The sequence below is a fragment of the Budorcas taxicolor genome, chromosome 13 (assembly GCF_023091745.1).
Source record: "Budorcas taxicolor isolate Tak-1 chromosome 13, Takin1.1, whole genome shotgun sequence".
In the NCBI taxonomy this organism is placed as follows: Eukaryota; Metazoa; Chordata; class Mammalia; order Artiodactyla; family Bovidae; genus Budorcas; species Budorcas taxicolor.
The window spans coordinates 58730055-58743648 of record NC_068922.1 but is presented as its reverse complement, the minus strand read 5'-3'; the positions used below and the strand labels follow the sequence as shown (position 1 = coordinate 58743648).

The 13594-nt window shown below is 50.2% G+C and overlaps 1 protein-coding gene across 1 annotated transcript in view; it reads right to left on the bottom strand.

The window, feature by feature from the left end:
* Nucleotides 1-13594, bottom strand: part of BMP7 (bone morphogenetic protein 7) — an 84365-nt gene that overhangs the window by 7398 nt on the left and 63373 nt on the right. Inside the window, exon 4 of the mRNA XM_052650977.1 lies at nt 1515-1712. Within this exon, the coding sequence (XP_052506937.1) occupies nt 1515-1712 (198 nt within the window). The remainder of the gene's footprint in view (nt 1-1514; nt 1713-13594) is intronic.

Genomic DNA, 13594 nt, shown 5'->3' with positions numbered 1-13594 from the left:
TGACAGGCCTCTGAAACATGGGAGATTTTGCAAGGCTGACATTTGCCAGCACTTCCTGCCTGCCTGACATGGAAAAGCCTCTAGCAAGTCTCCCTACGCTGACCCTCTCCAAGCGCCCCACCCTGCTCCCCACCATTCTCAGAGCAGCCAGAATGAGCTGCTTATCAACCCCACCCCACATCGCAGCTTGAAACCCTGCAAAGGCCTCCAAATTTGCTTTGGATGAAATTCAAACTCACGATGTGGCTCCCAAGAGGACACTTGACTCTGCTCACTCCCCAGCCGCACCCTCCCTGTCCCAGCCACGTGGCTTGCCCTCCACTGCCCGCCAAAGCTGCCATGAAAACTCCCTCCACTGTGCGTCCCACTGTCTGGAGTGCTGGTCTCCAGCCCACCCAACCTCACTTTGGGGGCACCAGCTTGCCCCTGAAGAAGTCTCTGAACCATCCCCTAAAGGGTCCCTCATCACTATCTCCTGGCTCCCAGGGCTGTGATCAGTGTGCCTGTGAATGACAGCCCCTTTCTGCCCACCTTGCATGAACTGTGGGCCATAGCTGGGCTTTCGCTGTTGAACCCCAACCCCCAAGAACCTGGCATATAGCATGCTTAAAATACAAATGAAGAGATTTTGTTGCTTTTTAATTGGGGGGGATCAGATTCTACTTGAGCAGCCTATAAAAGAGTGGATGCACCTGCCAGAAAAGAATTCTTATAAAATCTCTGCGCACAAACTCTGGAACCACACAGACTCACTGGAGTCCATCCGGCAGGGCGCCCTGCTCTTAAAAAACATCACCAATCACAGTAACTGTATTTTTGATTTTCCCTGAAAAGGAAAATGAACAGCAATTTCAAAATTCTGGAAATGACCTTCCAGGTAAGGCAGAAGAAGCTATTGACAATATATGTGGATCTGAGGGTGGGGGCTGCTCTGCCACACCCCCTCACCCTTCTAAACACCCCACGCTCCCTTCCACACTTCCTCCCACCAACCCCAGGCCTTTTCCAGCTCATGATGAACCCAGAGCTGGGAAGGCTCTACAAGAAAATCTTACCATCCATGTTCAGCAAGTGTTAAAGTTTGCCACGAGTTTCAAATGCATTTCACTTGAAGAAATAAAATTAAAGAAATAGCAACTCCCCCTCACTTTTTCTCCCTCCCTTCCTCAGGATGATGGGGTGAAGTCTTCCCTCTGTGTATGTTTTCATAGTTTTCCTTCATTTATTTGTAGCTCTTGTTTTTTTTGTTTAGAAATTTCGCATGATTTGGCATTCTGTGATGCTCATGTTCTGCTACTTGCATTTCAAAATGAATTTATGACACAATTTACACAATGAAGATGGTGAGCTCTGGGCAGGAAGGGATTCTGTGGGTGGTGCTTCCTGCTGTATGGGTTCCAGAACCATCTGTGGAGCACATGCATGGATGTTGAGCCACTCCTGGCTGGAGTCCTGCAGGGGGCTCCCTGTGGGCTCCTCGGGGTCCATGGAGCAAACCCCCCACCCCGGTGTACCTGCGACGTTGGCCACCCGCAGGGCTTCCTGGTTCTTGGGCGTCTTGGAGCGATTCTGGCTGCGCTGCTTGCCCCCCGTGGAGCGGGTGCTGCGGAGGTGGACTTCAGTGGCCTTGAAGAAGGCCACCATGAAGGGCTGCTTGTTCTGGGGCCCCTGCCGCCCGATCAGGCCCGCCAACTTGGGGTTGATGCTCTGTCCTATATGGGAAGCAGTCAAATGCCCAGAACAGGTGGTTAGTGGGAAGGGCTGAACAGATGTCACGTTAGCGAACCTCACAACGTCCATCCGTGTCCTCGCCACTCCTCCATCACAAGCATGGCCTCAGCGCTGCCTCTACACCGGGTTGTCCTAGGAACTTGGAACACAGTGGGAGTCACAGAGTGAACTCCCTGGCCTCTGGGCGTGCACACTGGTGGGGAAGGCAGGCAAGAATCATGCAGGGCAGGGAGCCCGTGGTGATGTGTGCGCGGAGACAAACGGAGCCGGGAGGGGTGTGACACAGTGTGACTCAGCGGCTCGCGACTGAAACCCCCACCTGACGCCCAAAGGAAGGGGGGGTGGTGGGCAGGCAGTGGAACCTCTGAGTCCTGGTCTGACTCCCCATCCCTCTTCACCTGGGCCCAGCCACATCTGGAATCAACTTCACCAGCAGGAGAGACAGCCTTGGAGGCAGGACAGGCTCTGGCCCTGGGCCCACCCTCCTGGGTTCACATCCGGCCTCTGCCATTTGACACACAAATGCTCCCAGCAGACCTCTGCACACCGGAAGTGCTCATTAGATTAGATGCTAGTTCAGGACAGTGGTCCAGGAGATCAGACGTGTGACCTGAGGGCTGAACCCAGGGGCCCTGGCTCCATCTGAGAGGTCTGGGGAATGCAGCAGAGGCTGTGCACAAGCACTGCTCAGTGGCAAAGGATCTGAAGGAAGCCAGAACAAGAGGAAGATGGATGCCAAGAGAATTGGCAACCCCGGACACTGGGTGAGAAGGCGGGTGAGGCAGTCATGGTGTTCTGTGCTCTGAGGGTGGGTCCAGTGTGATGGGGGCTAAGAACAGGCTACCAGCTGCAGCAACAATGAAGCCATTGGTCCATACATACTTAACTCATTATTGAGACGTATTAAAACGTGTTGTTACTCCAGTGTTAACTGATCAGAGACATCTCAGTATTCACTTACATGACAAATTGCCAGCCGCAAGTGTTAATTTCTGCAGAAGTTCCCCCCGGTCAATAACTACTACCATGTCCAGTGGTGATAAGTATTCCAAAGGAAGATAAAGCAAGAAGACAAAACAGCTCAGAGAGGCTGAAAACTTGCCCAAGGACCACGAGCTTGGAAGTGAGGGAGCTGAATTTGAAACCAGGGCAGGCTGCTTAATCATGACAGATATGGTCTCTGCAAGTTTGGTGAAAGGGGCTGGAGGCCAGCAAAGGCACTGGGCCCAGTCACTCTGGAATCAACTTTCCTTGGAGCTCTCCAGACAGGCCAGATGTCCACAAACCCAGACGTCCAAGGACCAGCTCAGCATCAGGGACATTTGCTTTAGCTGTATTACAGCAAATGTTCAAAACAGCTCCCCCACCCACCACTACTTCACCTTAGTCCCTCTTAACGCCAGCTTTCCTGCATTCTTTAGCAAGGTTTCCTCGAGTTCACTCATCTATAATTTGAACGATTCTATAAAAGAAACCATTAAAGTCGAGCCCCTAGGAACTGTGCACCACCCCCTCCCCCCAGAAGGCTGTTAGGGCAAAATAAAAATGCTTCCCTGAAAATCTGATGCTGTTTCAGATCCACTAAATGCAGTCACTGCACCTCTGAGGGAAGGTGTCTGGCTCACTTTGGCCACTGGCAGTACAGCCAGGTCCAGGGTCCCACAGCCTCAGCTGAGAAATGGGAAGACAGAGGGAAGAGGGTCTCCAGGTGGCTGAAACCTACATCTGCAGGTGACCAGCCCATGAGGAAGCTGCATGCTGGGGCCTCTGTTTCCTCATCTGTGAAACAGGGGCAATGCCAATTGTCTCATCCATGCCCTCTCCCTCCCACCCCATTTCTTGCTATTCAACTCAATTTTTATTTAGGCAGCTGTGTCTTAAACTGACTCCAGCCTGGCCATAGTGGGTGGGGCCTGTATTCTAATACTCAGCAACCAACCCTCCAGCCATAGTGATTGGTTCAAGTGACCCAGTTGGGCCAATGAATGGAAGTTTCCAAGTGTAGGGTTCAGAGCAACCTTCTCTTTCCCTGGACAGCATTGAGGGAGGAAGGAGAGCCCAGAAACAGCCACCATCTGGCAACCATAGATGGACTACATCACCAAATGGGGCTGGGCTGGTGGAAGGAAGGGCAGCGAGAACAACAGACATGTGATTTCTGGTGATATCACTGAGCCACTGGATCAAACCAGTTCTAAAGCGGGCCAGATTCTTGCCCCAGTCACCCAAATGAATAAACCTCTTTGACTGTTTAGTACAAGTTGCCATCTTAGGGTTTTTCTTACCCCCTTTTCTTAGAGGCTTGGGGACTAGGGAACAGGGTAGCAAGTTATCTTGGGCCTGGCGGACCACAGGCACTCAGAGGGTGGGTATGGATTATTCCCCTTCTGTCACCAAATATGAGAAAAGATTAAGGCTTGAAAGGTAAAAGCTGTGTCACCACAACAGACATTCAGCTTCAACAAAACACAGGAGTATGGAAAACTACAGCGAAATGTCACTTCACTCCCACTAAGATGGCTAAAATAAAGGCAGACAAAAAACAAATATTGGTGAGGATGTGGAAAGAGTAGAACCTTCATATGCTGCTGTTGGGGTTATAAAAATGTGGCAGGTATTTTGAAAAACAGTTTGGCAGTTCCTCAAAGAGTTATACACAGAGTTCTCATACAACCCAGCAATTCCACCCCTAAGTATACACCCAAGAGAACTAAAAACATAGGTTCACAAGTATTCACAGCAGCATTATTCATAACAGCCAGAATGTGGAAACAACCCAAATGTCCATTAGCTAATGAATGGATAAATAAAATGTGGTGTATCCATACAAAGGAATATTATTCTCTATAAAAAAAAAAATGAAGTACAGATCCATGTTACAGCATGGATGAACTTTGGAAACGTTATGCTATGTGAAAGAAACCAGTCACAAAACATCACATATTATATGATTTCATTCATACGAAATGTCCAGAATAGGTAAATCCATAGAAACAGAAAGTAAATTTATGGTTTCCAGGAGCCTGGGGAAGGAAGGGCATGGGGTGAGTGCTAATGGACAGGAAGTCACTTACAGGGAAGACCACTAGACAGTGTGATGACTATACAAGAAGGTAAATGTACTAAAAACGACTAGATGGTGAATTCCACGTATTGTGAGTTATAAGTTAGTTTTTTAAAGTACAAAGAAGAAAAAAAAGGACAAGGACTTCCCTGATGGTCCAGTGGTAAAGAACCCACCTGCCAATGCCGGGGAAACTGGTTTGATCCTTGGTCTGGGAATATATCACATCCCTCAGAGCAACTAAGCCCACCTCACAAATACCAAAGCCACCTTGCTCTATAGCCCGTGCTCCGCAACAAGAAAAGTGACTGCAATGAGAAGCTCCAGCACCAAAACGAACAGTAGCCCCCACTTGCCACAACTAGAGGAAGTCTGCACGCAGCAGGTCAAAAATAAATAATACATAAATTAATTCATTAATTAAAAAAAACACAGGGGTAGGAATGATCCATTCACTGAATGCTGGGAGAGAGTTTTTGTTAATAAATAGTATAAGGATGCCTATCACAGTGCCTGGCACTCATGGATTTAATGACCATTTACTAAATGAACAAGTGCCTTCCATGCCAACAGCGGATGAAGCACTCACAGGCCATCCAACCCTCTACATGGTGCCACAGAACAGATATTGCAATGTCACTTTATAAAGAGAAGAAAGGTTACACTATGAAGGCCTTGCAACAGGTCGGTGGTGGAGCCAGGATTTGAACCCTGCTCTGTTGGAGCCAAAGGTCAAGTTCTCAGCTGTGACATCAGCATGTCCCAGAGCTGCAAATACCCCAGTCTCCCTCCTGGGCTGCCCCATGTGCTAAAAAGAGGTCAACACAGGGTGGAGGTCACCCTAACACAGGGTGGAGGCTGACATGAGCTTAGAGGCCCTCTTCACTCAGGGCCACACCTCAAAGAGCCACCCAGGGGTGGGGGAGGAGACAGCTCTCTCCCAGACTCGTCTTCTCCCTGGTGTTCCTTGAAACATCAACTATGTGACCCTGGTAATTGGGAAGAATGCGGAATGAAGGACACCGAACTGGCTCCATCCCCTGGCTTCCTCTTGGGGTTGTTGTTGTTCAGGTGCTAGGTCAATGTCCTTTGTGACCCCATGTTGGGCAGCATGCCAGGCTCCCCTGTCCTTCACTATCTTTTGGAGTTTGCTCAGATTCATGTCTATTGAGTCGGTGATGCTGTCTCACCATCTCATCCTCTGTCACTCCCTTCTCTTTTTGCTTTCAATCTTTCCCAGCATCAGGGTCTTTTCCAATGAGTCAGCTCTTCACCTCAGGCAGCCCAAGTATTGGAGCTTCAGTATCTGACCTTCCAATGAATATTCAGGATTGATTTCCTTTAGGAGTGACTGTTTTGATCTCTTTCCTGTTTAAGCGACTCTCAAGAGTCTTCTCCAGCACCGTGGTTCAAAAGCATCAATTCTTCAGCACTCAGCCTTCTTTATGGTCCAGCTCTCACACTGGGACATGATTACTAGAAAAACCGGACATTTGACTATATGGATCTTTGTCGTCAAAGTGATGTCTCTTCTTCTTAATACGCTGTCTGGGTTTGTCATAGCTTTTCTTCCTGTTAGGGTGGGAGGTTATGAAAACACTACTTAGTGCTGTCCTTGTTGTTTCACAAAAAACTGGCTTGGGGGCAACGTACTGTGGACATCTTTCCTTGTCAATGGAATGCATGTTGATCTCATCTCTTGTGACTGCTGAGGGGTCTTGCATCTCCAAACCCCTTTGCCTTGTCCTCTTCTGTCCCAGATTTGAACAAACAAATTGCTTATTCATTTAGTGGTTCGATCAACAACGATTCATGGAGCCCCCACTGTGAGCCAGGCACTGTGCTGTGCTGATGCTGGACGTAGCACCAAGCAAGGTGGCAGCCCCCATGAGCTGAGCAGAGAGGGAGATGCACTCAGGGACGAGGGGGGGCTGGTCAGCGGTGAGTCACATAAGGTCTCCATGGGGGCTTGGGGTCATGTTCTAGATGTGACAGCAGCCCCAGAGGATGTGGCAGGGCCAGAGTTCTGTGATAAGAGGCCCACTGGGGCTGGTGTGTGGGAAGCAGATAGAGTGGGGAGAGGGGAAGCCAAGTGGGGGTCCAGAAACAAGCCCCCACCCACCATGCCCTCCCCTGGACCCCCATAGTGCTCAGGGCAGCCTCTCTGGGCCCTGAACACACATTGTCCTCCTACAAATAATCAGCAACTCGGGGCAGGGATGGTCCTCTGCACCCACTGTTCCCACACAGGCTAGAGCTCTCAGACGGGACCCAAAGCTCGTTTCACCAAAACTCTGACCCACAGGCAGGAGAGATCAGAGGCAGGACTGGTCACCAGCCCTCGGGCTGCCTGTCTGTGCAGGCAGCTAGATCCTGACCAGTATGCCACCTGCGGTAATGTCATACTTAAGCATGTCGTACTGAGCCCACCCAGCATTTACATGTTGAAACTTTCACCTTTTTATTGCATTTTACAGTGCATGGAAAAACCCTAGTCCAGTTAAAGGGATTTTCCAAAATTCATACCCCAAAGTTTGCTAAGTCTGTAATTCTGTAAATAGTTTGAGCCTTTCCTTCTAGTCTTTTCTCTTCTTACCCATGCACATATTTGATAAAGTTGGAATCATACTTTGGGGGAAAAAAAGCACGTTCACCAAGAAGGTGATTGCAAATACAGCCGCCTCTCTATCCAGCACTGGGCATTTGGGCTGATGGTTCTCTGGGGCACTTTCGTGGGCATTGCAGGATGTGTTAGCAGCATACTTGGCTGTTCCCAAAATGCATCCCCGACATGGTTGCAGACCTGGCCACCTGTCCCCTGGGAGCAAAATGTCCCAGGTTGACAGCCAGCAGTTATGTATACCCTCCCAAAAGTAAGTTAGGCAACACAGACATGCAAAAGGAAAGTCACTGTGGTCAAATTTTTTGATGTGAAACCCAGAGATGATGTGATGCTTTGTTAAAGCAGGACAATTGGATGAGGGGTATAGCATGGAGTACCAACCAGCCAACTAAACAATCCACTCATCTATTTACAAATATCCCTGGTGCCCACATGTCCCGAGCCCAGCACGGCTCTGTCCGGGGTGGAGGGGTGTTCCGACAGGAACAAGACAGGTCTAGGCCCTCATGAGGCCGACAGAAGGAAGGGCTGCCAAGTGACAGGCAGAACATGATATGGTGTGATTCCACAAGGGAGCAAAGAAAGTTAAAGCATATACCAACATATGTGGATATGTACATACATAAAGTTTATTTTTGTTTTAATATCCCCACAAAGGGCAGAGAAAGGTTATATTGGGGGAGAGGACATGTGGGTTGGCTGGGAGAGGAATTCCTTTTCATTTTATGATGTTACAATATATGGGCTTCACTTAGCACTTACAAGTATTTGTTTTATTTGTCTCTAAATGTCCAGGGCAAACCACACTGAATAGAGAGCCATGCCAAACGTATTAGGCAGAGGGATTGAGCTGGGTGACATTCATCTAGGCAAGAGACACATCTTATTTTAACACAGGTCTGTATCTTTGGGAAAGATGAAAAGGATTTATATTCTAGACAAGTGTTAGTGTTAGTGCTCATTCACACAGGGGTGTCCAACTCTTTGGACCCCAGAGACTATAGCCTGCCAGGCTCTTCTGCCCATGGGATTTTTCAGGCAAGAATACTGGAGTGGGTTGCCATTTCCTCCTCCAGAGGATCTTCCCGTCCCAGGGATCAAATCTGTGTTTGCTGCATCGACAGGTGAATTCTTTACTACTGAGCCACCTGGGAAGCCCTAAACGAGAGTTAATAGGTTTTTAAAAAAAAAGAAAAAAAAAAAAACCTGAAGATTTGCCCAAGGATGGGGTTATCAGATTTTGCAAATAAAAGTACAAGATGCTCAGTTAAATTTGAATTTCAGATAAATGAATAATGTTTGCAATACATGGGACATACTTATATTATGCAGTGATTTGCTGTTTGTCTGAAATTCACATTGAACCAGGCCATTCACATTGAACAACCATCTGTGTTTTATCTGCCAAGACATGCTCCTTTAGTCAAGATAGCCTTTCCTGGCATGCGATGGTGACTGACCCTGCCACAGACTATAACAACCACAGTGCGGAGGCCTCCCACTCACCCAACAGGTAGGTAACAACTCTACCAATTGCTGATTTCTTCATCCTTGGAAGAATTCATGGCTTGCCTGTCTGTGGGGTATTCTGTTTCTACCTTTTGACTTTTCTTAAATTTTTGTTTTCAAATTAATGTATAGGTTCCAACATTTTGGCCACCTGATGTGAAGAGCCAACTCCTTGGAAAAGACCCTGATGCTGGGAAAGGTTGAGGCCAGGAGGAGAAGGGGGCAAAAGAGGGTGAGATAGTTGGATGACATCACCGACTCAATGGACATGAGTTTGAGCAAATGCCGGGAGGTGGTAAAGGATAGGGAAGGCTGATGTATTACAGTCCATGGGGTTGCAAAGAGTCGGACGTGACTGAGTGACTGAACAACAAAAATCGACCTTCTTTTGGTAAACAGATCTGTTTTAATGTGTGTATGGGTTCATCTCAGCATCATTTCTATCAGGATACAGGGCACTACCCACACTCCAAAGAATCCCCTTGTGCTGCGTAATCTCAGTGCGTCCAACCAGGGTTAAGCCTGCCCTGTCCAGGGGACAGTGGCAGTTTTTACAACTTGGGGCAAAGGATGCTACTGGCATGGAGTGGGTGGAGGCCAGAGATGCTGTTAAACATCCGACAGCATATAGGACATCCCCACCCCAAAAAATACACAGAAAATGACGACAGTGCCAGGGAGGAGAAACCCTGCTTTCTTGTTGCTCCCTTCCCTGACTCCCAGAATCTAGTGATGCCTGACCTTTTTGCATCCTTACAGGTTTGCATTTTCTAGACATTTCATATACAGGCACGCCTAGTTTTCTGTGTCAGCTTATTTCAACCCACGTGTCTCTGAGATGCTCTCATGGTGCTATGAATTTCACGGTCCACAGTGTGGATGCACGAAGTCTGGTGATGCATCAGCAGCTGAAGGGCACATAGGCTGTTTCCAGCAGGGGTGAGCACAAGCGTCATGAGATGTTTACAGACAAGTTTTGTGTGGACCTACGTTTTCATTTCTGTGATGTGAAGCAGAGATGCAATCCTTCGCGTTGCCCATTTCCCACATTCTTTGCACACTCTCAGAGTCGATCAGGGTTGGCATCATCCCGCCTGCCATCTGGAGAGGCCAGGGAGGCTACAGAGCAGCTCTGCTTCCCTAGCAGGGCTGAGTCCACTGCTAACACTAACCAGGGGTGGCCAACTAAAGTCCATGGGCCAAATCCAGCCCTCTGCATCTTTTTGCAAATACAGTTTTGTTGGAACAAAGCCTTGCACATCCATGCACACATTTACCATCTGCGCTGCTGCTGCTGCTGCTAAGTTGCTTCAGTCGTGTCCGACTCTGTGCGACCCCATAGATGGCAGCCCACCAGGCTCCCCCGTCCCTGGGATTCTCAGGCAAGAACACTGGAGTGGGCCTTAGTGCATATATTTACTGCCACTCTAATGACCAAGTTGAAGAACCTCACAGAGAGCGTCTGACCCACAAAACCAAAATATTTATCATCTGGCACTTTACAGAAAGAGTTTACTGATCTCTGGACTAACTGACCCAGATCCATATAATCCTAGACTTGTAAAGAAAACCATAAAATGTCCCCGTGAGATAAGATGCCTTTACTGTCTATTATCTGCCATGGAAAGGGTTCCTGGAAGAGGGGGCTCTACCCATTGCTGGTTCACAGCAGATTATTGAGTGTGCGCTTCATGCCAGGCACTGGGTGGAGCCCATTCTGTGTCCGGCTCCTCAGGCAGGACCACTGTGCTACGTGCCGTGCTTAGCCGCTCAGTTGTGTCTGGCTCTTTTCAACCCCATGGACTATAGTCCGCCAGGCTCCTCTGTCCATGGGGATTCTCCAGGCAAGAATACTGGAGTGGCTTGCCATACCAGGGGATCTTCCCAACCCAGGGACTGAACCTGGGTCTCCCACATTGCAGGCTGATTCTCTACTGTCTGAGCCAACAGAGAAGCCCACTGACTACTAGCTACTCCATTTACAGATGGAGAAAGCTGACTGGAGGCTACAAACTTGACCACTGAGCCTTCGCCGAGCGCAAGTGGCTGGAAAAGCAGAAAGGAGAGATTGCCCAGGCACGGACACAGACCACTTCTGGGGCCTCCAGGAGTTGGAGGGATCCATGGAGGCTCAAAGGGGAGGTCCTTACAAGAGGCAGGCCAGGTGGGGAATGGTGTGGATGTTGGACTCTGGGAAGTGAGTTGAGGACCAGGGACGAGCCAGCGCATCAGGCCACAGCTGGCAGGTCCCAGTGGCCCGAGCAGAAATGGCACGCCCAGCGCAGAAGAGCCCAGGAGCAGACGAGAAGCACAAGATGGGCCGCCCAGAGAGGAGGGAGCGCAGCTTAACTGCAGAGAAGTGGGGGCATTTTGGTTTTCTTGTGGCTTCTTTGTTTTCCAGGCCTACAGCTATCGGGTGCCCCTCAGAGTCCCAGAGCATAAGAATGCTCCTCCTTCATTGTGCAAAACACATTAATTCCAGCCGCTCCTCTCGATGGACTAAGTGACAGTTAATGTTTGTGACATCTCCTTGCCCCAATTTCCCAAGGCCACCTCAGCCGCCAGTGACCACCAGCCCTGGAAGGACCCACCCCAGCCTCCTGGTCATCAAGGCCTCTTCCTTGGTTCTCTCGCTCTGGCTTCTGAACAAACAGGATGTGAAGCAATCACAAGGACGAAGGCACCTGGGAGCCAGCTGTGCCTCGGGTGGACTGCTCGCCAACCTCAGCTTGACGGGGCTTAGTCTCCTCGGCCTCTGTGGGCGATTGGCTCACTCCCGGGGTTGTCCCCAGCTGCTGCGGCCGGCGCCACACTTGCACAGCATATGCCCTCAATCCTTTAAGTGTCTCGCAATCCCATTTGATCCCATCTGGGATGATCAAGAATAGGGATATGTACTCTTGCGGCCCTGGAGAGAAGCCTGAGGGCCTCTCTGCACATAGAAGTCCAGCATGAGCCTGAATCTGCCTCCTGATGGCAGAGATAGGTGGGTGGGAGCAGAAGGGGCCCTTCTGGTCTTGGAGCTCTGGGGAGGTCAGGAAGCTGGAGGTCTCCTACGAGAGAGTATGAGAGGGGAACTGAGACCCTCAGATTATATTCTTGGGTCAGGGAGCCAGGGCTGATCAGTGCTGCCCTCCCGAGCCGTCAGTGATTTCTTAAGCAGACAAGGGAGAGAAGCAGGATCCTGTAAGTAAGGACAAGAGACTGGAACCCTTGTCTTGGGAACAAAGGAGTAGGTGCTTCTGTGTCTGCAAAGATGTAAAAGACTCCAGCCCAAATCAGTGTTCACTTCGCCGCTGCTTGGCGATGGGGGGCAGTATCATGAATGCCATGTGCAGGAACCCCCCTGAGCTGTCCTGAGGATGGGAGAAGCCTTGTCTTGTTCAAGCTGGAGCAGAGTCTGCAATAGTCCCCTGGCCCATCAGAGGTCCACATGGATGTTTGTTGAGTGAATAAATGTGCTTTCAACGTAGGCCAAAAGGCCCTTGACTGTAGGAAGCTGGTTCTGACCACCAGGTGCTGGGGCTCACAGGGTTCATCATCACTTCCCAGGCTGGCATGCAGGCCCTGGGCTGACTTGTCCATCAGGCCCGGTGGTCAGGCCCACGGTATTTTTAGGGGCCCAGGAAAACACTGTAACGTCTCTTAAAATCAGACACAAAACATGAGGTTTTTAGGGCTGGATACAATGTTTTCATTTTTAATCCAGCTAGGATTATATTCGTTATACCCAGATGGTTATAAACGTAATTTTTAATATTTTTGAATGGAGGGAGGACCCCCGGCCACTTCAGTGACACTGGCTCCTCTAGTTAGTCCTGTGGGAAACCCACTGTCTTCTGGGTCCTTTTTCAAACTCTCTTCTCAGGAAAGGGGATTTGGAGAGAACAGCCAGGCAGAAACCAAGACGCTTTAGGGTCCCGGGCTCTGTCTGCATGGTCAGCTGTGCACCCAGCAGGAGCTTGTTAATGACACACTGCCCCCAGGTATGGCCACTGGTGACGTCATTCCGCGGACTGGGTGCTGGCCCTGGGCTCAGCATTTTACATGAATTCACTCTTTTCTTCCTCCCAGCCATAATCATGTCCGAGGAACAAGGGACATGGCATCAGAAGGTTGGACTGAATTGCTAAGATCACATGAGGCCGCCCCGTGGAGCACCAGGCTCCTGGGTCCTGGAGTCAATGCAGGAGCTGCAGGCCTAACGCCCCTCTGCTCCTGCACGAGACCCCCTGGTCCAGGCAGGCTGTGAGGGTTCAGCTCTCAGTAGCACCTCCTGGACAGCCCCCTTGCTAGCTGGAAAGCCCTCCACTCTAGTGTCAGGGTCCCTTCTGCTCAGGAGGCCTCTTCTCCCCTCTCCCACCACCCCTGGGGGGTGGGAGGGTGCCCAGCCTGTGTGGCTGGGGCAGGGGAGGAGTTTCCTGTCCTCGTCTGTGCAAGGAGGGACAGCAGACACCAGCCCTCCTTCCGGCAGCATCCCATCCTCAGAGATGAGATGAGGCTCCCCACTTGGCCCCTGATGAGCCCCAGGTGCCCGAGGGGTTTATGGGCTTCTCCCGCAGGGGCTTGCTGGCTGGCGGAGGCCCCAGCTGTGCACACTCTCCGACAGGAGGGCTGCAGCTGGAGGAAGAGGAAACAGATATACGGTTCCTGGGTGGTCTCAGGCG